Raw genomic sequence first — 26,939 nt, 5'->3', positions numbered from 1 at the left:
CACGTGCAGCCCGGTGACGTCTCCCGCACCTTGATCTAGCAAGGAGGAGGGAGAGGTTGGGGAAGAACTCCAGCAGTACGACGGCGTGGTGTCGATGGAGAGACGAGGTCTCCCGGCAGGGCTTCGCCAAGCACCGGCAGAGAGGAGGAGGAAGAAGGGCAGGGCTGCGTCGAGGGAGAGGCAAAAGTCTAATCTCCAATGGCCAAAAGTGCCCACTATATATAGGGGGAGGGGAGAGGGGGTGCCACCCCTAGGTTTCCCACCCTAGGTGGTGCGGCAGCCCCCCCAGATGGGAGGTGCGGCGGACAGAGGGGGGAGGAGGGGGTGGCGCACCACATGGTGGGCCTTAGGCCCACCTGGCTTAGGGTTTGCCCCCCCCCCCTTTTCTCTCCCCTGCGCATTGGGCTGAGTGGGGAGGCGCACCAGCCCACCTAGGGGCTGGTTCCCACCCCCACTTGGCCCATCTCACCTCCCGGGGTCGTTGCCCCCCTTCGGTGGACCCCCGGGGCCACCTCTGATGGCCCCGGTGGTCCCGCTACGTTACCGGTGATGCCCGAAACTCTTCTCGTGTCCGAAACCATCCGTCCTATATATCAATCTTTACCTCCGGACCATTTCGGAGCTCCTCGTGACGTCTGGGATCTCATCCGGGACTCCGAACAACTTTCGGTAACCTCGTATAACAATTCCCTATAACCCTGGCGTCACCGAACCTTAAGTGTGTAGACCCTACGGGTTCGGGAGACAGGCAGACATGACCGAAACACCTCTCTGACCAATAACCATCAGCGGGGTCTGGATACCCATGGTGGCTCCCACTTGCTCCACGATGATCTCATCGGATGAACCACGATGTCAAGGATTCAATCAATCCCGTATACGATTCCCTTTGTCTGTCGGTATAGAACTTGCCCGAGATTCGATCGTCGGTATACCAATACCTTGTTCAATCTCATTACCGGTAAGTCTCTTTACTCATTCTCTAGCACGTCATCGTGTGACTAACTCCTTAGTCACATTGAGCTCATGATGATGTTCTACCGAGTGGGCCCAGAGATACCTCTCCGTCACACGGAGTGACAAATCCCGATCTCGATTCGTACCAACCCAACAGACACTTTCGGAGGTACCCGTAGTGCACCTTTATAGTCACCCAGTTACGTTGTGACGTTTGATATACCCAAAGCACTCCTACGGTATCCGGGAGTTGCACAATCTCACGGTCGAAGGAAAAGATACTTGACATTAGAAAAGCTTTAGCATACGAACAATACGATCTAGTGCTATGCTTAGGATTGGGTCTTGTCCATCACATCATTCTCCCAATGATGTGATCCCGTTATCAATGACATCTAATGTCCATGATCAGGAAACCATGATCATCTATTGACTAACGAGCTAGCCAACTAGAGGCTTGCTAGGGACACATTGTGATCTATTTATTCACACATGTATTACTGTTTCCTATTAATACAATTATAGCATGAACAATAGACGATTATCATGAACAAGGAAGTATGATAATAACCATTTTATTATTGCCTCTAGGGCATATTTCCAACAATCTCCACCTTCTTGATCCAGCAAGAGGGGATGGAGAGGTAGATGAGTTCTCCAGCAGCACGAAGGCGTGGTGGCGGTGGTGGTGAACTAATCCGGCAGGGCTTCGCTGATCTCTACCGAACTAATCTAGACAAAGGAGACGATCTATGGAGGATAGGGCATCACGTGACTTTTCAGGTGGTGGATGCCCTCAAAACCTCCACTATATGTAGGAGAAAGGGGGTAGGTGGGCTGCCTTGGCCCCACCTCCAAGGAGGAGAGGTTCGGCCGAAGCAAGGGGGGAGAGTCCACCTCCTACAAGGGAGGTGGAAACCCTTGGGAGGACTCCTCTCCACCTCCTCCACCTAGGCTTGGCGCATGGGCCTCTTGAGGCTGGCTGCCGAAGCCCGCCAGGGGCTGGTGAGCCATATCCTAGGCCCATGTGGCCCCCAGGATGGGTGGCCCCCTCCCGGTGGACCCCGGAAACCCTTTTGGCACTCCCCGTACAATACCGGAAATCCCCGAAACTATTCCGGAGCCCGAATACCGCTTTCCTATATATAAATCTTTACCTCCGGACCATTCCGGAGCTCCTCGTGACGTCCGGGATCTCATCCGGGACTCCGAACAATCTTCGATCACCAACACATATAACTCAATAATACTGGATTGTCACCGAACCTTAAGTTTACACACCCTGCGGGTTCGAGAACTATGTAGACATGACCGAGAAACTCTCTAGTCAATAACCTATAGTGGGACCTAGATGCCCATATTGGTTCCTACATATTCTACAAAGATCTTCATCGGTTGAACCTCTATGTCAAGGATTCAGTTAATCTCGTATGTTGTTCCCTTTGTCCATCAGTATGTTACTTGCCCGAAATTCGATCATCGGTATCTCTATTCCCAGTTCAATCTCGTTATCGGCAAGTCTCTTTACTCGTTCCGTAATACAAGATCCCATGACTAACTCCTTAGTCACATTGTTTGCAAGCTTCTTGTGATGTTGTATTACCGAGTGGGCCATAGAGATACCTCTCTGTCATACAGAGTGACAAATCCCAGTCTCGATCCATGCCAACCCAACAGACATCATTGAAGATACCTGTAAAACACCTTTATAGTCACCCATTTACGTTGTGACGTCTGATACACACAAGGCATTCCTTCGGTGTCCGGGAGTTGCATGATCTCATGGTCATAGGAACAGACACTTGACATGCAGAAAACAGTCAATGCAAAAAACATATTGGGCATGTCAAATACACGGCCAATACACGCTTATACGGCTGCCAGCCCATTTTGTAACAATCAGGTCGAGTGGTGGTTTGAACTACGACATGCAAAGATGGTGGTACTGACTCGTTACATGGTGCACAAATGTGATATGTCCATGCAATTAACTCTATTATCACACACTAGATAGATAGTAGAAACATCTACGTAAACTGCTAGTACTGTACACAAGGAAATAAACACGAGCGGGATAAACGGGTTATACCCTCTAGTAGGCCAGTTGGCCATAGTGGTGGCGATGGTGGTGGCAGCCTCCTCGGCCACCTTCTGTTCAGCAACAGCCTTCTCGACGTCGGTTATGATGACGAAGGCGATGCGGACATAGACGACGTAGTGGATGCAAATGAACAGAAGCGAGCGGTCACGATAGGAGACGCTCCCCAAAAGCCTAACCGCCCCTCTCCGTATGAGATCCAGAGAGGCGGGGTTTCATAGGATTCTCTCCCATCAAGTGTGTACGCGGTGGACGGGATGGGATCACCGGCGACATCATCGACAACAAAGGAACAAAAAGCGGGACAAGTGCGCGTGGAGGCAAATGCAATTTGTTGTGTCAGCTAGGGTTGGCACATGCCTCACATATATAGGCGTAGCCGCGTGGAGAGACGTGGACCGGAACCACGTCTGGGTCAGTAACAACCCACGATCCGAAATCTCAGATCGTGACCCTTTCATTAGGGACTCTCCATTCTTGATCGGCAAAAGTAAGCGCATAGATGTGAGTTCGGCTCGATCCTGCAACCCATGTCGCAGCGAGAAGTGACGTGGTGAGGCGGGCGGCGAAGGAGCACCCGAAAACCACTCCTTTTCTCAAGCTTCAATAGCATGTGAAAGAGAATACTTTATAAGGAGGTCCAACTCCCCTCCAACCAGCAATGTGGGACTAAACTTATCACCACACCCATTGTCATAAAACCTACGTAGCCTCTTAGAGATTTTTTGATATTGTTAGATGCGTCCAAGACCCACCCTATATTTCAACAGAAACAAGCAAAAAAGTTTAGTAAACAAGATTATCACAATCCATCATAGTTCCTTAACCTATACTGAGTAACAGGAAATTTATACTAAGCCGAGAAATCAAAGCAAAGTTTACAAAACAAAATCAAGGGAAAATGTAGCTCGAGGAAAACGGTTATACGAATTTAGGATGTAGACATATTTAAGCAAGTCCATGAGAAAATTTAAACATATTTTTTACGCACAAAATCTTGGATATAGCAATGCGCATTTGTTCTTTGTATAACAATGCTCGATCTGGTGGCAGGAATAGAACATAGACGAACGGAGGCAATATGCAAGAACTGGTGGTTGCTGGCGGAGCTCATCATGTCTTGAAGAGATGGAGAAGCGGTAGCTCTCGGAATAATAGGACTCGGGACTATGTAAAAGTGTGCCTGTTGTGGAAGAATTGCCACAAAAGTAACAAATTTTGGTTAGCCAGAAAATATACTGATTCAAAATTAGATTAAACGATGAACTACATCATAGAACCAAACTGGAACACGAAGAGTATTAGTATACCTGTGCCACGCAAAAATGGAATACATAAAGGGAAACCAAACGATGAACTACATCGTAGAACCAAAACATTCAGAGACTATATGGTTAGCCAAATAAATTTAGACCATTTCTCCAAGAGGTATACGCACGACTGAACAGATGACAGCCATACCTATCCTAACAGCATAAAATTGGAAAGGTAATTATGTAATTTTCAGCCATACCTACCCTCACAAGGAGGGATTCCAGCATTGTGTAATTTTCCTGTTGCGATAAAAATCCAAATAGCACAGGGCAGGCATGGCGCAGTAATAGTCACTCCACTTGTGGCATGAAGGTCCTGGGTCCGAACCAGCATCTGGGTCCGAACCAGCATCCTTGCAGAATTTATATGCAACGTTAAGGTTATCTAGAAATTCCCTCCCCTAGACCCCACCTTGTGTGAGGGCTTTCAGCACTGGGTACGTCCCTTTCTTTTGAATTAATAAATCCAAATAGTACAGGAAAATGATATGGGAGTCTGAACGGTTGAAATATATAAGGAATTAGTGAAGACATTATGCAGAATTTATATGCAACGGCAAGGTTATCTAGAAATTCCCTTCCCTAGACCCCACCTTGTGTGAGGGATTTCAGCACTGGGTACCCAGTGCTGAAATGGAATTAATAAATCTTAATAGCACAGGATAATGATATCGGAACGGTTGAAATATATAAGGAATTAGTGAAGACATTATGTAATTAGCACAATAATTTTACAACCAAGTGATCAACGTTTTGGTATACCAGCCATACAGTGTTTTCCTTGTTTGCATGGAAAATCCGAATAACACAGAAAATGAGTCCAGAACAAAAATGAATTTTTTCCGGCAATTAGTGAAGAAAATCATCTAATTAGCACCATGATTTTGTAATCAAGTGATCACTTACTCATATGCATACCAAGTGTCTACTTGATTGCAACTAAGAGACACCTGCCAAACCAACTGCATCTCTTTCCACGATTGACTGAACCGATCAAGCTTTTCCTTCACCATCAAGCCAAATGCCAAGTTGTGTCTTGGTCACCAAATAGCTGAACATGTAGGAGTTTCAGCTTCACCACCGGCCTGGAACATTCTTGATGTATGAATTACAACAATTTCGAATCAACAACAAAACTACGATTCCCATATATAAATGAATTTGGGGTCTGACTTTTCCATCTACCTGTAATAATTGCCTCCCATTTTCAACAACATGATAAGGCAAACTGGAAGCATTGCATAGCATCAACAAGATCATAAAATTTCTAGGATAATGGTGTTTACATGCATGCACCCTGGTTTACGCAGAGGGCTCACTTGTTTTTTACATGAAAAGCTTTCAGCGCTAGCAGACTTTGCCTTTACGGGCGAACAGCCAAAACAAAGCTTCAGGTTATAATGTTACCTGAAATGACTCCTAGCATGAAACACGCTGAGACTGTACCTCCAAAATTTTCAGCAGTCTTAAGAGTAGCTTCAATGTGAAAAGTGAAAATAATTTGATGAATAAATAAAACCAAAACAGAGAATATACCAAATGCTCGCAAATTTTCTCTTACATACTCCGCGCCTTATTTAGTATTTATGAAATCTTTTGTGATAAGGACATCACACCAGTATTTCTTAAATCTTCCGTGATAAGGACAACCGAGGCACAGCCTATTTAGGTTCAGAAAGCCAAACAGATCTTCAGACAACAAACCTAAAATCACAAGCATTTATCACAATACAAAACTCACAAGGTTCAATGCAGATCAGTGTCGTAGCTTCCGCACTGGCTCTGGCAGATGCAGATCGACAAATCACAAACGACTTATCACAAAGCATACATAGAAACATCAGCGCTACTTCTCTCTACTCTAGTAGGCACACCTGATGGTAGTCGGCAGAAATGGTCCAACCAAACGGAGTTTCGATGATCCACGCATACTAAAATCAGCCTTAATACAATAGGCAAGTCTCTGCCAATTATATATCGGTTAGAATGAAACTGTAAGCCATACTACCAGTTGAACTGTAAATGATAAAGTCGGGGCCAACAAGGAAATGGAATGGACTTTGGTGATTTCATAGAAATTTTATAGCTGACATTACAAAAAATATATATCTGGAAACTGACTGGCAATTAGCCTTGTGCCGCTGGTCAACCTCACATGGGATATTAATATCACGTTTATACATTTATATAATTGTGATGAACTGATAATTCTACAACATACTAATAACTAAATACCAGAGCTATCCAAGAGATTCCTCTCCAAGTAGGTCCTAGCAGTTTTTCAGTCAAGATCTAAAGTTCAAACCTCTAAATATGAAAACTTGAGTTTTCAGACATGGAATTTGTGAGGATGTGTTAAGATTTGTATTTTAGCCCTGCACACGACTGTTGGTTGTATATTGCAAGGGGGCAGCTGAAGAAATAAAGCTTGTGCATCAGAATATATTTTTCCAAATAAAACTGAATATTTGTCTCATAATTCTTACTGAATAGTTGAACAATTCTTCAACCTTTGCCATTGATCCAGTCCACCAGGGTGAATATTCACATATTTCTTCACAAACCTGACATCTGAGCATGCCATGATGGTGCTCAAGGCTACCATGGACTTGTTTACCTTGTTCTTCTTTGTTGGTTTGATCTTGAAACCATTTTCAGTGAGCCACTTGTACATCATGAATCTCAGCTTCATCTTCTCCAAACTGTATCCAAAAATTGCAGGAAAAGCAACAATAGATTCAAGAGTGTATCCGATGTCATTCAGGATGTAGCTGATCTTTTTCTTGATCATACTCACTGACATGTTTAGTATAAATGGGGCCACTTTGATCATGCTGCAGGCATCCTCATAGTCCAATCCAGCATCGACCAAGCAATCTAGCCTCTCTTGAAGCTGGTCACCGCGGCCACGAAAATGGGACATTGCCTTCACCATGTCGTCAGAGTTCTCAATGAAGCCGATCTTCAGCAAAAATTCAGCCTTCTCTCCAAGATAAAAACTGTCTATCTTTGTCACAGCTGCAATTTTTTTCTTCGATACCAAATTACCAAACTGCATAGGGTCATCTTTTATGATATCGCATAACTTCTCAGCAGACAGGTTTATGGTAGACAACACAGTAGCAGCACTCTGACAAGAACCGGCACCAAGAATTTCAGGGCATGAGGAGACGACCCGAGCAATGTCGAATGCCTCCATTCCTATCTGAGTCAAAAAAATCACTGATTTCTGCAGATTCTTTGGAAATTTCATGTTTAGAACCCATGGGCACTGCACAAACAGCTGCAGCATGCTATCTATCTGAATGCCAAATTTACACAGCATACTGACAAGAAGATACAACTTCTTACCAGATTCGCCAAACACAAATCTTGGATGTTCTTTGATCAGCCTTACCAACAGAGGCCTGTTGTTGGAACCCATCATATCAAGAAATTCAAGCATTTTAAGAGTTCGTCTCCAGTTGTGCATGCTCTCATCTGACAAACCCCCTCTGAACCATCCCAGCATAATACCAGAGGCTTTCAGCTTATCCAAAACATGCAGAAACTCAATGTTGGCTTCACCAATGAGGAGTTTGGGGCAACACACTGCAAGCTTGGTGATTGTTGATTTGCTCAATCCAAGCTGCTCATATTGTTGCAATTTCGAGAATAACACACCGTGTCCATAGCCAAACACCTCATTGGCCTCCTTGTACACCTTACCAATCTTGGTCCGTGGCACGCCATAATCACAAAGTACTTGGTAATTCTCCAGCAATTCGATGGCATCCTTCAGGTATATCAAATCACTTGGCAAGAACTTCCCAACCTCTGAAGGCCTGAGCCCAATGCTCTCAAAGAACGGCTCGAACTCATTGATGGGGTGGTATTGGAGGAACCTGGAGATTGACAATCTCACATCGACACCGCCGCAGGTGTCCACATTGGCGAGGAGGCGGGCGAGGAACGCAGGAGAGTTCTTGCTCATGTGCTCGGCGAGCATGAACTCTATTCCCCGCGTAGAATGGAGATACTCGAGCAACGAGGCCTGCGCGCTCGCACGGACGAGGCCATGCCGGAGCACGCGCGCCGGCGAATCCGGGATCTTGGCCAGAGGCGCCGCGCAGGTGTCGCCAGAAAAGCACCGAGCAGGCGGCTGGACATCAGAGTTCTGAAAAGATCTCACGCCACAAGAACCAGCAAAGACTCCTCTTCTAAAAACTAGCGGTAAGCGGAAACTGATAGGAGGATTACAATACTTACGCGGCGAATCTTTAGTCAGATTCAACGGGAATCCACAGATTCTTGCAAACGCAATCTGATTGCTCGACTGGGGGAGCGACTCCGTGCAAGCTTGGAGCTCTCGGAGCAGCCGCCGCGGCCGCCTAAGCATGGCTAGCCACTTGCTTCCGTCGGTAGAGACATCAAGAGATTGAAGAAACTCAAGGAAAGCCCGGAGCTTTACTCCAGAGATTTGTCGCGATTTTTTGTTGGAATATAATGAACTGATGATCCATCACTGATGTTAAAACCCTAGCGGCGGTTTTTGGTCCGGAAAAACCAAGTGCAACTACGGGAGGCGTGAGAGCCGTCCGATCGATCGACGAATCGAACGGTTCAAAACTCAGCTTCCCAATTAGGCCAACTCCAACCGTCCACACTAAACGGAAGTCCATTTTATTCGAATTTTGTTTGTTTGGATAAGATAATAAAACAACGACCAGTAGTTTTTTTGAAGGACAGTACTACGCGTCGGCGCGCCGGCGCGAACGCTCACGCCGGTCGCAGCGCGATCGTCAGATCTGTGAGGGGGACCGTTAGATCTATCCATGTAACATTTTTTCCTCGATGCAGCAAATTTCGACACGATGCAGCAATTTTTGTCAACGGTTGCAATAAAAAAATAATTGTAGCAAAAAAAAAATATCTACGTGGTCGTAGAAGAAAAATGAAGCTGATAATGCGTGGTAGCAAAAGTCAAACGCCAGGTGTAGTAAATATCTACGTGAACGTGTATGCAACTTTTTTAGTGAACGATTGCAGCAAAAAATGATGCCGGTTGTAGCAAAAATTAACACGATTGTAGCAAAACTCAAACGTCCGGTTGTAGCAAAATCCAACGAACTCGAGTTGCAACCAACCGTGGATGCCGATTTTTAAATGGACAAAATGTAGCAAAATGGACAAACGTTTGAAGCAAAACTAAATGTGGTTGCAGCAAAAATCGGATTAAAAAGATGTTGCATGACTGCCAGTGAGGCGCGTGGCCCGCGCGCGACCGGCCGAACGATTCGGCCGGCATGCCGGGTGGAAGCATTTACCTTTTCTGAATGTGTTGATCATGCTCCCAACAGCATCTGATCCGGCATAGCCGTGTGGAACTCCTATGTACACATTTTAACTATGCATAATGTAAAAATAATTTCACAACTAAATAAATCAAGTATTGTAAATAGTTTTACAAATAAATAGTTCCATAGCCGGAAAAACACACAATAAGAAAGTTTTACAACCCAATCTAAATTGTTTTGAATAGATGAATATAAAATAAACTGATGCATATAGTAGTTGTCAATGTGATTCCACATATGCTTAACTATGTCATTTTGGAGCTCCATATAAGTATATCAATCATGTATTTCATGAGGAATTGGAAAAAGTGTTCAAATGTTGCCGGTTCTTGGTACACACACTCAACATTTTCGTCGTGAAAATCAAACCCTTGGTCGTAGATGATGTCATCACGCTCATCCTCCACGATTATGTTGTGCATGATCACACAAGCAATCATCATCTCTCAAAGCTTCTCGGTGCTTCATGTTAGTGCAGGGTTTCAAACGATACCCCTATTAAGATTGAAGCACATCAAAAGCATGCTACACATCCTTCCTAGCACTCGCTTGCATTTGGGCAAATATGTGTCTCTTCTCTCCTTGCAGATTGGGTATTGTCTTCACAAGAGTTGTCACTGAGGATATATACCATCAGCTAGATAATATCCTTGTTGTAATGATGGCAATTGATCTCAAAGTTGACACCTGGGGAGTGGCCTTCTACAAGACTTGCGAACACTGGAGAACGTTGAAGCACGTTGATATCATTGTGAGAACCAACCATGCCGAAGAAAGAATGTTATATCCAAAGACAAGCCACCGCTTTAGTATGACAGTGACACCTTTCACATGCCCCTTGTACTGCCCCTGCCAAGCAAATGGACAGTTCTTCCATTTTCAGTGCATACAATCTATGCTGCCAAGCATGCCCGAAAAGCTCTTATCGTAACTGATCGGTAACAACCTTTCTGTATCAGCGACAATTGGCTCGCTTAGGTAATTAGTGTCAAACACTGCCAAAACGGCCTTGCAGAAACTTTACATTGATAGGAGACATTTGGACTCACTCATACGCAATACTCATCCACAATGCAAGCATGCGAATAGCCACAGTGCATTTCTGGTAAGAGGAGAAGCCAAGCTTGCCAAGGACATCATGTTTGCACTCAAAGTATGGGTCATATGCTACCACTCCCTTCCGAATAGGATTGAACACATGTCTCCTCATAGCGACGACATAATTGATGTGGTTTGATTGCAGTTCAAGGACGGAGCATGACGCATAATTGATCCTCTAAATCGAGGCCGATGCCTAGCAATGTGTTCATTGACGACCAATGCAGCCACCACAAGCTCTTCATCATCCGAGGACGAATCATCCGATGAAGAAATGAAGTTGTGAAAGAAAATACTCGTCCTCACTATCCATGGTACCTTATGAGCAAAGTGTCAAACACCGTGCAGCCATGGTGGAGACATGGCCGGGAAGAGCGCCTTGGGCCCCCCTCATAGGCAGCAGGCAAGGTTGACATTGACGGTCAACGACTATGAAGTTCTTGATGAAAGGTGTTCGGGTCAATGAGAATTGCTAGTGGTCGTAGCTTCCCTAGTACCAGATGCAACGACATGCGGGCGTAGGTCGATATAAAGAGGGGTGGTCGTCGTTTGGGTAGACGGGCTGGAAAGCGAAGAGGCGGTTGAAAAAAAATGGGTGGCGGCGGCGATGGCGGGGTGGCGGGGGGAGAGGCAGCGAAAGAGAAAAGGGGGTTGTGTCCCCGATGGGCAGGCCAAGGGAGGAGAAGGGCACGCGTCTCGTTCATCCGTGCACTATCCATTTTGACAAAAACGAGACCCAAATTTTGCCCTAGAATGGGTTGAAAGCGGACAGAAAATGGACGTTTGTCCATTTTCTCCCGCGCATTGGGCCCGATTTGTTTTCGTTTACCCCCAAACGAAGGCGGGCGGACCATTTGGGGTCATGTGTTGGAGTTGTCTTTAGTCGTTGCCTTTTGTAATGTTATTGTTGGGGAACGAAGCATGGAGAACAAGAAAAAATTCCTACGAACACCCAAATTTTTTCTCTAAAGATGCATAGCAAGATGTAGAGGTGTCTAAACACCCTTGTACACTAAAAGCGTTAATGATCTACAAATCATGGTTAGCATACTCGTACTCGCGTCACGTTCCAATCTGATCCAATTACCGCACGTGCGACACCTTCGAGTTTAGCACACGTACGACTCGGTAACGTCTCTGATGCTTGTGATATGCGTTGGATTTTCCGTGGAGAGGAACGGGTGATGTAGCACAATATAGGTAAGTATTCCCCCCCAGTAGAGAACCAAGGTTTATTGGACCAATAGGAGTAACAACCAACCTCCGTCTTCAACGACTGCACACAAGAGAAACAAACACTTGCACTCAACGCGGGCACGAGGGTTGTCAATCCCCTTGTCTCGTTATTTGCAAGCAAGTAATGTGTGTAGATAGAAGTTGCAAAGTGAAAATCAACAAAAAAGTAAATAAAGGAAACAAAAAAATTATAACGTTTGCAAACTTATAAGTGAATAGCCCCGGGGGCCATAGTTTTCCCTCGTGGCATCTCCCATGAAAGTAAGCATACGGTGGGTAAACAAATTACTGTTGGGAAATTGATAGCAAAATGCATAGTTATGTGATATTCACGACAATTATCATGTATATATAGCCATCACGTCCATAAGAAAATAGGCCGACTCATGCCTCCACCTATTACTATTACTCCACCCATCGACCGCTATCGAGTATGCATCTAGAGTACTAAGTAGAACATAGTAATGCTTGGAACGATGACATGATGTAGACAAAGAGAATTCAATTAATATGAACTAACCCATCATTTTATCCTTAGTGGAAACAATAGAAAGACGTATCTTGTCCCTTTCTATCACTGGGATATAGAAATCCGTTAGATTGAACCCACTACAACACACCCTTCTCAATGAAGAAAGATCAATATAATTGGCCAAAGCAAATCAATAGATCGGAGAGATTTATGAAGCTATAATTATCATGCACATAGGAATCATATTTGGAATTCAGAGAAGACTCAAATATTTATCATGAATAATCTGAACATAAACCCACAATTCATCGGATCCCAACAAATGCAAGGCACAAAAGAATTACATCAGATAGATTAAAGCGAAGATGCGATGATCATTGTATTGAAGATTGAGAGAGAGAGAGAGAGAGGGGAAGAGGGCGGGGGAGAGAGGGAGCCATCTAGGTAGTAACAACGGACCCGTAGTTCTATGGTGAATTACTCTTACATCACCATGGGAGCAGCAAGGATGATGTAGAGGCCCTCCGTGATCGATGCCCCCTTCGGTAGGACACAGAAAAAGGGCCTAGATGGGCACACGATGGAACAGAGACTTGCGGTGGTGGAAAAAGTGTTTCAGGAGGCTCTCTAGGGTTTTTAAAATATATGTGAGTTTATAGGCCAGAGAGTGGCACCAGGAGGCAACTAAGGGGAGCATGAGGCAACCAGGCATGCCCTACCCCCCGGTCGTGACTGGTTGGCTCGTGCCTCCATCGTGAGGCCTTTGATCTCCTCCTAAAGCTTCGAGGTCTTCTTTTGGTCCAAAAAGAAATCATTAAAAAGTTTCATGGCAATTGGACTTTGTTTGGTACTGTAAACCTGAAAAGCCAAAAACATGTAGAAAATAACAATTGGCAGTGTGCACTGGGTTAATAGGTTAGTGCTAAAAATAATATTAACTGATAAATAAACGCCCAAAAAGTATCCTAGGATGATAATTTAATAGCATGGAATAATAAAAAATTATAGATATGTTGGAGACGTATCAGCATCCCCAAGCTTAATTTGTGCTCGTCCTCGAGTAGGTAAATGATAAAAACAGACTTTTTGATGTGACATGCTACCCAACATGTAATCTATTGCAGGTTTGATCATTAAGAAATGATGAATTAACATAGTAATGCTTATAAACATAAGCAACATAATCATCAAGTTTCAAAGCATACCATCCTTAAAGAATGTTCACCCCTATTTATTTTATCATATAAATATAGCATGGCTCCGTTCTCACCACATAAATACAGATGTTAAGCACCACAGTGTCAAGTCACGCAATTGGATGGTACTTTTTAATGTGCTTCAGCTTTTTATTACTTGCGGAATATATGAGTTTAAACCATGGATATAGCATAAAGGTGGAATAGAATATGGTGGTGGGTTTCAAAAGGGATGAAAGTGGAGAAGAAATTCTCACATCAACTAGGTGTATCAACGGGCTATGGAGATGCACATTAATAGATATCAATGCGAATAGTAGTGATTGCCATGCAACAGATGCACTAGAGCTATAAGTGTATGAAAGCTCAAGTGAAGCTAAGTGGGTATACATCCAACTTGCTTGCTCATGAAGACCTCGGGCATTTGAGGGAGCCCGTCATCCGAATGTACAAACCAAGTTCTATAATGAGAAAATCTCACTACCATATGGAAGTGACAACAGAAGAGACTATATATATGAAGAACATGGTGCCACTTTGAGTCACAAGTGTGGAATAAGAGGCAGTAGCAGTGTCCCTTCTCTCTTTTCTCTCATTTTTTCTTTTTCTCTTTTTTCTTCTTCTTCCGAAGTCTCTTCCCAACTTGTGGGGGAATCATTGTCTCCATCATCTCTTACTCATTGAGACAGTGCCCTCAATAATGATGATCATCAGACTTTATTTACTTACAACTCAATATGAAAAATTGGTAGGATGATATGACTCTATATGAACGCCTCTAGTAGTGTACCAGGATGTGCAATGATCAAACATAACATGTATAAAAAATGATGAATGGTGGCTTTGCCGCAAATACTATCTCAACTTATATGATCATGGAAAGCAATATGATAATAGAAGTATAAGTCATATGATGTGACAGTGGAAGTTGCATGGCAATATATGTGAGAATGTCTATGGAAATGCCATGATAGGTAGGTAGGGTGGTTGTTTCGAGGAAGATATAATGAGTCATATGTGCAACAAAGCATATCATGTCACGGGGTTTGGATGCACCGGCGAAGGTTGCACTGATTCTCGAGGTGAGAATGGGCAATGCACGGTACCAAAGAGGCTACCAAATATGTGGAGGTGAGAGTGCGTATATCCATGGATTCACATTAGTCATAAAGAACTAACATACTTATTGCAAAGTTTTATTAGCTCTCTCGAAGCATACTCGGATGACCCGAGGGAGGAAGTTGGTAGGAGTTAACCATCACGCGCCCCCGACTTAAATAACACTAGGATTTCAACGAGGAGCGAGTATGCTCACACATCATCACCATGACATAGAAATATTTGGATGAATAACAAGTTAACACTTCTAATTCATGATACCTATATTAACCAATGATCATGCACTCATGCAATTGGGATGCTCTCTATCTAGATTTGACTCATCTCCAATGCCTTTGTCATTTATTTTGAGAGAAGTAAACATAGATTCTTCGATAGGAGAAGTACCAAGTACTTTAAGATCTTCATCATGATTCCGGTAAAAAACGGGTGCAAGAGCTTTTTCTAGGAATTACCGATTATCTTCCAACTTGGCGGTCCTCTCCCTACTTTAATTCATAGAGATTTGGATATATCTAATATTCTAGTTAAAGTCATGCTTTGGTGGCAAAGTTTTAACTTTTAAAGTTTCTAGATCAAGAGTAATCATATCCATGTTTCTAGCCAAATCGTCAATTTTATGCAACTTTTCCTCTACCATAGTGTTGAAAACTTTTAGAGAATTAATGAATTCTTTAATGGTGTTTTCAGGATCAGAGTATAACTTATTATTATTGGTAGAGGGATTTCCATAAGAATTGCCATAAGAGTTGCCATAACCATTAGAGGAGTTATCGTGATATGCCCTAACATTGAAATTACCTCTATAAGCATTGTTATTAAAATTACTTTGCGAGATAAAATTCACATCAATGACATTGTCATTTTGCTCAATCAAAGTAGACAAGGGCATGCCACTAGGATCAACATGAGCATTTTTATTAGCAACCAAATTCATAAGAGCATCAACATTTTCTCTCAAAGTAGCAATTTCCTCAACAAAGTTTACCTTCTTACCAGTTGGAGCTCTTTCGATATGTCATTGAGAGTAGTTGGTCATGATGTTTGTATAGAAGTTTGGTGTCCTCTCCTAATGTCACCTCCACGAAGGTACCACTTGATAGTAGGTTGATGATACTCCACGGCAACAGCGCCAGAAATCCTTCCTGACGCTTGTGATCTGCATTGGGTTTTCCTGAAGAGGAATGGGTAATGCAGAACAATATAGGTAATTATTTCCCTCAGTAGAGAACCAAGGCTTATCGAAATAGTAGGAGTAACAACCAACCCCCTCTTTAGCGACTCCACACAAGAGAAACAAACACTTGCACCCAACGTGGGCAAGAGGGTTGTTAATCCCCTAGTCCCATTATTTGCAAGCAAGTAAAGTGTGTAGATAGAAGTTGCAAAGTGAAAGCTAAATAAAAATTAAATAAAGTCAGCAAGGAAATTATAACGTTTGTAAACTTATAAGTGAATAGACCCGGGGCCATAGTTTTCCCTAGTGGCATCTGATAACCCACAAGTGTAGGGGATCGCAACAGTTTTCGAGGGTAGAGTATTCAACCCAAATTTGTTGATTCGACACAAGAGGAAGCGAAAGAATATTCTCAAGTATTAGCAGCTGAGTTTGTCAGATTCAACCACACCTGAAAGATTAGTGTCTGCAAGCAAAGTATCAGTAGCAAAGTAGTACGATAGCAACGGTGTCAGAAACAGATCTGTTGACGGTAGACTATTCCTAACTTTTGTATCAATGGCGCGAGTAAGTTGCACGTGGACGGGGAACTATTCTTTCCCGTCAACGGTGTCGAAAAAGTCTTGCAACAAGTAACAGCGAAGTAGCAAGGAACAACAGTAGCAGCAGAGTAACAGCAGCAGCAGCAAAGTGGCCCAATCCCTTTTGTAGCAAGGGACAAGCCTGGACAAAGTAACGTAGCAGGGACCAGTAGTAAAAGACTCGTAGATAGTGGATCGGTGATGGATGAGTATGACGGATGTGATTCATCATGTAACAACTATAACACGGAGAGATATGTAACTAGCTCCCGTTCGTCAATCTAATGTAGGCATGTATTCCGTATGTAGTCATATGTGCTTAGGGAAAAGAACTTGCATGACATCTATTGTCCATCCCTCCCGTGGCAGCGGGGTCCTAATGGAAACTACGGGATATTAAGGTTCTCCTTTTAATAAAGGACCAGACCAACGCATTAACACGTGGTGAATACATGAACTCCTCATACTATGGTCATCTCCGGGAGTGGTTCCGGCTATTGTCACTCCGGGGTTGCTGGGTCATAACACATAGTAGGTGACTACAACTTGCAAGGTAGGATCTAAAACACACATATATTGGCGACAACATAATAGATTCGGATCTGAAATCATGGCACTCGGGCCCTAGTGACAAGCATTAAGCATGGCAAAGTAGTAGCAACATCAATCTAGAACATAGTGGATACTAGGGATCAATCCCCGTCAAAACTAACTCGATTACATGATAGATCTCATCCAACTCATCACCGTCCAGCAAGCCTATGATGAGATTACTCACGAACGGTGAAGAGCATCATGGAATTGTCGATGGAGGAAGGTTGATGATGACAATGGCGACGATTTCCCCTCTCCGGAGCCCCGAACGGACTCCAGATCTGCCCTCCACATGAAGAACAGGAGGTGGCGGCGCCTCCGTATCGTAAAACGCGATGAAACCTTCTCTCTGATTTTTTTCCCGGGCAAAACGGAATATATAGAGCTGAGTTTGGAGGCGGTGGAGCCTCGTGGGCCCCACAAGCCCTCACGGCACGGCTAGGGGAGTGGCCGCGACCCACGGGCTTGTGGCCCACTGGCACGCCCCCTCCGGTGGATCTTTGCGCAGGTATTTTTCTTTTATTCCAGAAAAATTCTCCATAAATTTTCAGGACATTCCGAGAACTTTTATTTCTACATAAAAACAACACCATGACAATTCTGCTGAAAGCAGTGTTAGTCCGGGTTAGTTCCATTCAAATCATGCAAGTTAGAGTCCAAAACAAGGGCAAAAGAGTTCGGAAAAGTAGATACGACGGAGACGTATGAACTCCCCCAAGATTAAAGCCTTGCTTGTCCTCAAAAAATCCAGTTGACAAACTGAAAGAGACAAAAGAAAAACTTTGATGAACTCTGTTTGATCTTGTTGTTGCAACTATGTCTAACTCATAACCAGAATTTCAGCAAGATCACAAGCAAACCACATAAGCAAATGACATCAAGGTCTCACGGTAAACTCATATCAATGGCATAATCAACTAGCGAGCAAATAATAATAAGCCTCAAGTGTCAACACTTCAATCAAAACAACATGAAGCAGTACGAATAGATGGTATCTCGCTAGCTCTTTCTGAGACCACAAAACATAAATGCAGAGCACCTTCAAAGACCAAGGGCTGACTAAACATTGTAATTCATGGAAAAGAAGATCCAGTCACAGTCATACTCAACACAGTTAAAAGCAAAGCATAAAAATGACAGAGGTGCTCTCTAATTGGTGCTTTTATAAGAGGAGGATGACTCAACAGGAACATAAATAGACAGGCCCTTCGCAGAGGGAAGCATTGATTTGCAGAGGTGCCAGAGCTCAAGGTTTTAAAACAGAGATAATAATTTTGGGTGGCATGCTTTCATTATCAACGCAGTGACTAAGAGTTCTCAACATCTTCCACACTACACATGCTATAGGCGGTTCCTAAACAGAAAAGTAAAGTTTTGACTCCCCCACCACCAATCGATCACATTCCACGGCTAGCCGAATCCTCGGGTACCGTCCATACCAACATCAATCCTGGGGGAGTTTTGTTTGCAATTATCTTTTCGATTTGAGCATGGAACTGGGATTCCAATTACTGGCCCCTTTCTCGTGAATGATAGTGAATAAACACATATCGAGGATAACACTCCTAGCATGGAAGATACCAATAGCCCCCTGTCACCACATGAGCGGTTCGGGCATGCAAAACAGATTATTTCTTGAAGATTTAGAGAATGGCACATGCAAGTTTACTTGGAACGACAGGTAGATACCGCACATAGGTAGGTATGGTGGACTCATATGGAACAACTTTGGGTTTATGGGAGTGGATGCACAAGCAATATTCCCGCTTAGTACAAGTGAAGGCTAGCAAAAGATTGGGAAGCGACCAACTAGAGAGCGACAACAGTCATCAAAATGCATTGAGATTAACCAACATTGAGTGCAAGCATGAGTAGGACATAAATCACCATGAACATGAACATCATAGAGGCTATGTTGATTTTGTTTCAACTACATGCGTGAACATGCGCCAAGTCAAGCCACTTGAATCATTCAAAGGAGGATACCATCCTATCATACTACAACACAGTTATCTCAACATTCATGTGGGCATCCAAGACAAACCATTATAAGCTCCTAGCTAAGTAAGCATGGCATAAGCAACTATGATCTCTAAGTTGTCATTGCGAACATGTTTCTCTCACAACAAAGCTGAATCAGGCACGATGAGCTAGTCATATTTACAAAAACAAAATAGATCGAGTTCATACCAACTTTTCCAGGCTTAGTCACTTCATCATATATCGTCATTATTGCCTTTCACTTGCATGACCGAACGATGTGAACAATAATAAGCGTGCTCGTGCATTGGACTAAAGCTGGAATCTGCAGGCAAACACAAAGGAGAAGACAAAGTAATATGGCTCTTTAACAGATAAACAGATACGCATGTGAGAGCCACTAAACATTGTAACCATTATTTTCTACCTTGACCCAAAGAAAAAAGAAAACTATTTACATGGGAAAGCTCCCAACAAGCAAAAGAAGAACAAGAAAATCTTTTTGGGTTTTCTCAAACTAGACAGACACACAAAAAGAAAACGAGAAAAAGAAAATAAACTAGCATGGATGATCAGTGGCAAAGTGTGAACACCGGCTAACAAAGTGAAAGCATAAGCAAGAATGTAAAGTCGGTGAGAACACGTACTCCCCCAAGCTTAGGCTTTTGGCCTAAGTTGGTCTACTCCCAAGGAGGGAAATAACCAGCTCCGGGGTTCTCCGGAGTGGACTGAGGATGCCACTTCTGGGTGAGCTCCTATGGCTCCCACTGATAAACCGGCGTCTGGTACTCGACTGGTGGCTTGGGCACGGGCACCTGTGGTTGGGCTAGGCCCCAATATGCGTAGATGTCCGAGGGCATAATAGTGTGCCTGCCTGCATGAAGATTGAACAAGGAAGTGGCAGGCAAAGTAATAGTCTCACGAGTACCCTGACTAAATACCAGGTTATAAATCATCCTTCTACTTATATCTCTATCAAGAAAGTCATGGCGAACCATGCTATCATAATCTAGATATCTCTCGGGAAGAAGAACCTCTTCTTCCTCCTCCAGTCTAATGGGTATCTCAAAGTGTCTGGCAAGACGAGTAGCATAGATACCTCCATAGACAACACCTTTAGAATGGTTCAGGTTCAACCGTTGAGCTACTATAGCGCCCAAGCTATAAGTTTTATCGTTATAAAGGGCTTCGCGCAAGACCGCAATATCTGGGGAACTGAATAACCGAACCTTCCCACGGCCAATCAAACATTTTCCCACAAAAAGTGAGAAGTACCTAAGCACGGGAAAATGAATGCTAGCGGCTCCAGCGCAAGAAACTCCTCTCTCCTCTACTATAGCAATTGTACCGATGAAAGCTTCCAAGTCCCGTGGACGAGGTTCATGAATATCCCCAACGTAAGGTAATTTGCAAACATTGCAAAAATCCTGGAGTGACATGCGGTGGGGGATATCATAAAGTTTGAACTCAACCATAGGAGGATTCTTCCTCGGATAGAAGTTAAAGCTTTGTATGAAGATATTAGTGAGGAGGAGGTATTGTGGACACTTATCTTCAACGAAGGCGGTAAGGCCTGCGTTTTCCACCAAGTGATAAAAGTCCTCATAAATTCCAGCAGCGCGTAAGAACACGTCGCTTGGCCACTCACACGCTCGAACTTCTGCGACTCTAGGGACCAGATACTTGGGCTTCTTCTCACTTCCATCATCCTTGGGGTCACGGCTTGAAGAGCCCCTTAAGAACCTCCTCATCTTTTCCCTTTTCTATCTCTGGAAATTTCTGAAATTTTTAGTGACTCTAAGGAAAAGTGAACAAGGCTCAACAAGACTCATAGCAACTACTCCCACAAGTGCCTAGAGACCATATTACGCATCAAAACTACTTGGGACCAGCTAAAATTAGCATGCAAAGCTCAAGAACATGGTCACCAAGGCAACAAAATACGCGGAGTATAAGGCACTAGAGCAAAAACTAATTGGAACAATGGAGGAGTCACTTACCAAGGAGTAATTTCCCGAAAACAGTTCGGAGAATGGTGCTTTGAGCAAAGAGATCGAAAATCCGAGCAAGAGGAGCAAGAACATGGGTTTGAGCTGCGAAACGATTTTTTCTAGAGGTAGGAGAACCAGATGAGAGCAAGAATGAGTGGAGGGGGTGCCTGTGGGCCCCACAAGCCTGGGTGGCGTGGCCAGGGGGTGCCCGCGCCCCTAGGGCTTGTGGCCCACTGGTGTGGCCCCCAGACAAGCTCTTCGTCTCAGTATTTTTAAAAAAATCCATAAAAATCATACTAGATTTTCACGACGTTCGGAGAACTTCTATTTTCGGGGTACTTTTCTACCGGACGCTAAAACAGAAAACAGGGAAAACTAAACTAAACCTATCATTTTTCTTCTAAGCAACCGAAGGTGAAAGCTTGGAACAGAGGTTTGTGACTCCTCGATTCATCCATCTCATGGTCATCGAAAGAAATCTATCAGTGAGGTTGATCAAGTCTCTTTGACAAACCTTTTCGAATCTCAAAAAGAGAACGGAGAATTCTCGAATAGTCACTAGGTCACCTCAATGGGGATGTGTATCTCCCCAACCAGAAAATCATACTTCATCTTGACATGAGGTATAGGGCATTCAAAGCTTGCAATAAGAATCGATGAAGTTTTTTCGATAGCATTGATGCAATGTACTCGATATTGTTTCTTCGGGAAGTGCACCGTATGCTCATTACCGTTGACATGGAAAGTGACATTGCCTTTGTTGCAATCTATAACAGCCCCTGCGGTGTTTAAAAAGGGTCTTTCGAGGATGACCTCCATGGCATCGTCCTCGGGAATATCCAAGATAACAAAGTCTGTTAAGATAGTGACATTAGCAACCACAACAGGCACATCCTCGCAAATGCCGATAGGGAAAGCAGTTGATTTGTCGGCCATTTGCAGAGAGATTTCAGTGGGTTTCACCTTATCCAGCTCAACTCTACGATAAAGAGAGAGAGAGTCATAACACTAACACCGGCTCCAAGGTCGCATAACGCAGTTCTAACGTAGTTACCTTTAATGGAGCAAGGTATAGTGGGCACACCGGGATCACCTAGTTTCTTAGGAGTTCCACCCTTGAAGGTATAATTAGCAAGCATGGTGGAAATCTCAACCTCAGGTATCCTCCTCTTATTAGTCACAATATCCTTCATGTACTTAGCATACGGAGACATTTTGACCATATCTGTCATACGCATTTGCAGAAAGACAGGTCTGATCATTTCAACAAAGCGCTCAAAATCTTCATCATCCTTTTTATTGGATGGTTTGGGAGGAAAGGGCATGGGTTTCTGAACCCATGGTTCCCTTTCTTTACCATGCTTCCTAGCAGTGAAGTCATTCTTATCGTATCTTCTATTCTTAGGCTGTGGGTTATCAAGATCAACAAGTTCAATCTCCACATCCTTATCATTGCTAGGTTGAGCATCAACATGAACATCACTATTGATATTATCATTAGGCTCATGTTCATCACCAAATTGTGTTTCAACATCAGAGGCGGAGACATCGTTTGGACTCTCAGGTGTAGCAGCAACAGGGTTGCTAGCGTGCACATCCCTATCATCTTTCTTCTTCTTTCTAGGATGACCAGGTGCATTAGTGCTAACTCCTTGAGAATATTGTTCAATTCTCTTAGGATGACCCTCACGATACAAAGGTTCCTGGGTCATTCTACCACCTCTAGTGACGACTCTAACGGAATTGTCATTCAACTCATTGAGCAAGTCATTCTGAGCCATAAGTACTTGTTCTACCTGAGTAGTAACCATAGAGGCATGATTTCTCAGAAGCTTAAGATCATTGACATTTCTGTCCACACAAGCACTTAAATGACTAAGCATACGAGCATTCTGTTCCAATTGTGTGCTAACATAATCATTGAAACTCTGTTGTTTGGCAACAAAGTTATCAAATTCATCCATGTATAAGCTAGCAGGTTTATGAAAAGGAATATCACTCTCATCAAACCTACGCAGAGAATTTACTTCTACTACTTGTATCGGGTTATCGAGACCATGGATCTCTTCGATAGGTGGTAGATTTTTGACATCTTCAGATTTAATGCCTTTCTCTCGCATAGATTTCTTAGCTTCTTGCATATCTTCAGGACTGAGGAATAGAATACCTCTTTTCTTCGGAGTTGGCTTAGGAGGTGGTTCAGGAATAGTCCAAGCATTCTCATTGCACAAGATGTTATTCAGTTGAATCTCAGCTTGTTCTACGGTTCGTTCCCTAAAAACACAACCAACACAACTATCTAGGTGGTCTTTGGAAGCATCGACAAGTCCACTATAGAAGATATCAAGTATTTCATTCTTCTCAAGAGAGTGATCAGGCAAAGCATTCAGTAGCTGGACGAGCCTCCCCCAAGCTTGTGGGAGACTCTCTTCCTCAGCTTGAGCAAAGTTGTATATTCCCTCCAAGGCAGCTTGCTTCTTATGGATAGGGAAATATTTTTCAGAGAAGTAGTAGACCATATCCTGGGGGCTACGCACACAACCAGGAGCAAGAGAAGTGAACCAGGTCTTAGCATCATCCTTTAGCGAGAAAGGAAACAGCTTGAGGATATAGTAGTGGCGGATCTTTTCCTCACTAGTGAATAGGTGTCTACATCGTGCAGTTTTGTAAGATGGGCTACAACCGTTTCAGACTCATAACCGTGAAAAAGATCTGATTCGACCAAAGTGATTAACTCAGGGTCGACAGAGAATTCATAATCCTTATCGTTCACAAAGATAGGTGAAGTAGCAAACTTCGGGTCGTATTTCATCCTAGCGTTCAAAGATTTTTCTTTCCACTTGAGCAGTAATTTCTCAACATCATAGCTATCCTTACACGCAAGAAAATCCTCAGCTATCTCTCCCTCCATAACATAATGCTCAGGCATATCAGGCAATTGAGGTCTAGGAGAGCTAGTTCTAGCAGGAAAAATAGAGGTTCTACTTCAATAGTAGCAGCAGTTTCAAAAGTATCATCACATCTAACAACAACTCTAGCAATTTGTGCATCAAGGAATGCACCTAGTGGCAAAGCAGTATCAGGCATAGCATCATCAAGCAAAGCAGTATCAAGCATAGCATCATCAGGCAAAGCAGTATCAAGCATAGAATGATCATAAGCATCATGGGCAGCAGAAGTAGCATCATCAAGCAAAAGCGACATATCAAGATTTCTAGCAGGAGGCGATGTCGCCAACTTACTCATAACTGAAGGTGAATCAAGTGCAGAGCTAGATGGTAGTTCCTTACCTGTCCTCATAGTGGAAGGCAAGATTTTAGTTCTTGGATCTTTCGGATTCCTCATAGTGACCAGCAGACATTAATCCCAAGTGACTCAGAGAATATAGTTGTGCTTCTCCGGCAACGGCGCCAGAAAAAGGTCTTGATAACCCACGAGTGTAGGGGATCGCAACAGTTTTCGAGGGTAGAGTATTCAACCCAAATTTGTTGATTCGCCACAAGGGGAAGAGAAAGAATATTCTCAAGTATTCGCAGCTGAGTTTGTCAGATTCAACCACACCTGAAAGATTAGTGTCTGCAAGCAAAGTATCAGTAGCAAAGTAGTATGATAGCAACGGTATCAGAAACAGATCTGTTGACGGTAGACTATTCCTAACTGTTGTATCAATGGCGCCAATAAGTCGCACGTGGACGGGGAACTATTCTTTCCCGACAACGGTGTTGAAAACGTCTTGCAACAAGTAACAACGAAGTAGCAAGGAACAACAGTAGCAACAGAGTAACAACAGAGTAACAGCAGCAGCAAGAAAGTGGCCCAATCCCTTTTGTAGCAAGGGACAAGCCTGGACAAAGTAACATAGCAGGGACCAGTAGTAAAAGACTCGCAGGCAGTGGCTCGGTGATGGATGAGTATGACGGATGTGATTCATCATGTAACAACTATAACACGGAGAGATATGTAACTAGCTCCCGTTCGTCAATCTAATGTAGGCATGTATTCCGTATGTAGTCATACGTGCTTAGGGAAAAGAACTTGCATGACATCTATTGTCCATCCCTCCCGTGGCAGTGGGGTCCTAATGGAAACTACGGGATATTAAGGTTCTCCTTTTAATGAAGAACCAGACCAACGCATTAACACGCGGTGAATACATGAACTCCTCATACTATGGTCATCTTCGGGAGTGGTTCCGCTATTGTCACTCCGGGGTTGTCGGGTCATAACACATAGTAGGTGATTACAACTTGCAAGATAGGATCTAAAACACACATATATTGGCGACAACATAATAGGTTCAGATCTGAAATCATGGCACTCGATCCCTAGTGACAAGCATTAAGCATGGCAAAGTAGTAGCAACATCAATCTAGAACATAGTGGATACTAGGGATCAATCATCGTCAAAACTAACTCGATTACATGATAGATCTCATCCAACTCATCACCGTCCAGCAAGCCTACGATGAGATTACTCACGAACGGTGAAGAGCATCATGGAATTGTTGATGGATGAAGATTGATGATGACGATGTCGACGATTTCCCCTCTCCGGAGCCCCGAACGGACTCCAGATCTGCCCTCCAGATGAAGAACAGGAGGTGGCGGCGCCTCCGTATCGCAAAACGCGATGAAACCTTCTCTCTGATTTTTTTTCGGGCGAAACAGAATATATAGAGCTGAGTTTGGAGGCGGTGGAGCCTCGTGGGACCCACAAGCCCTCACGGCGCGACTAGGGTGGTGGCCGCGGCCCAGGGGCTTGTGGCCCACTGGCACGCCCCTCCGGTGGATCTTTGCGTAGGTATTTTTCTTTTATTCCAGAAAAATTCTCCGTAAATTTTTAGGACATTCCGAGAACTTTTATTTCTGCACAAAAACAACACCATGGCAATTCTGCTGAAAACAACGTTAGTCCGGGTTAGTTCCATTCAAATCATGCAAGTTAGAGTCCAAAACAAGGGCAAAAGAGTTCGGAAAAGTAGATACGACGGAGACGTATCAGCATCTCTCATGAAAGTAAGCATATGGTGGGTAAACAAATTACTGTTGGGTAATTGATAGAAAAGCGCATAGTTATGTGATATTCACGGCAATGAACATGTGTATATAGGCATCATGTCCATAAGCAAATATGCTGACTCATGACTGCACTTATTATTATTACTCCACCCATCAACCGCTATCCAGCATGCATCTAGAGTATTTAGTAAAACAGAGTAATACTTGGAGCACGATGACATGATGTAGACAACAAGAATTCAATTAATATGGACTAACCCCATCATTTTATCCTTAGTGGCAATAGTACAAAGACGTATATTGTCCCTTTATGTCACTGGGTTATAGAAATCCGTCAGATTGAACCCACTACAATGCATCCCTCCCACTGAAGAAAGATCAATCTACTTGGCCAAGCAAATCAGTAGATCAGATAGATTTGTGAAGCTATAATGATCATGCACATAAGAATCATGTTTAGAATTCAGAGAAGGCTCAAATATTTATCATGGATAATCTAAACATAATCCGATAATTCGTAGGATCACAACAAACACACCACACAAAATAATTACGTTGGATAGATCAAAGCGAAGATGCGATGATAACTGTATTGAAGATCAAGAGAGAGAGAGAAGGAGAGAGAGAGATAACCATCTAGGCACTAACTACAGACTCATAGGTCTGTGGTGAACTACTCGCACATCACCATAGGATCAACAAGGATGATGTAGAGGCCCTCCGTGATGGATCCCCCCTCGGAAGGGCACCGGAAAAGGGCTCCATATGGGCA

At 43.6% G+C, this 26,939-nt stretch overlaps 1 protein-coding gene across 1 annotated transcript; it reads right to left on the bottom strand.

The window, feature by feature from the left end:
* Positions 1-6,413: 6,413 nt before the first annotated feature.
* LOC123411166 (transcription termination factor MTEF18, mitochondrial) lies at positions 6,414-8,680 on the bottom strand. Its single transcript, XM_045104106.1, has 2 exons — positions 8,617-8,680; positions 6,414-8,509 (listed from the first exon to the last, which is right to left on the bottom strand). Exon 2 carries the CDS (start codon positions 8,354-8,356, stop codon positions 6,851-6,853), a length of 1,506 nt encoding a protein of 501 aa, XP_044960041.1. The 5' UTR covers positions 8,357-8,509; positions 8,617-8,680; the 3' UTR covers positions 6,414-6,850.
* Positions 8,681-26,939: the final 18,259 nt, after the last annotated feature.

The sequence above is a fragment of the Hordeum vulgare genome, chromosome 7H, assembly GCF_904849725.1.
Source record: "Hordeum vulgare subsp. vulgare chromosome 7H, MorexV3_pseudomolecules_assembly, whole genome shotgun sequence".
In the NCBI taxonomy this organism is placed as follows: domain Eukaryota; kingdom Viridiplantae; phylum Streptophyta; class Magnoliopsida; order Poales; family Poaceae; genus Hordeum; species Hordeum vulgare.
Note: the sequence above shows the minus strand (reverse complement) of the source record. Positions and strands in the feature narration are given on the sequence as shown.

Bases quoted from the DNA above. Each gene is read 5' to 3' on its own strand.
- LOC123411166 (XM_045104106.1), bottom strand. From the start codon at position 8,356: ATGCTCGCCGAGCACATGAGCAAGAACTCTCCTGCGTTCCTCGCCCGC.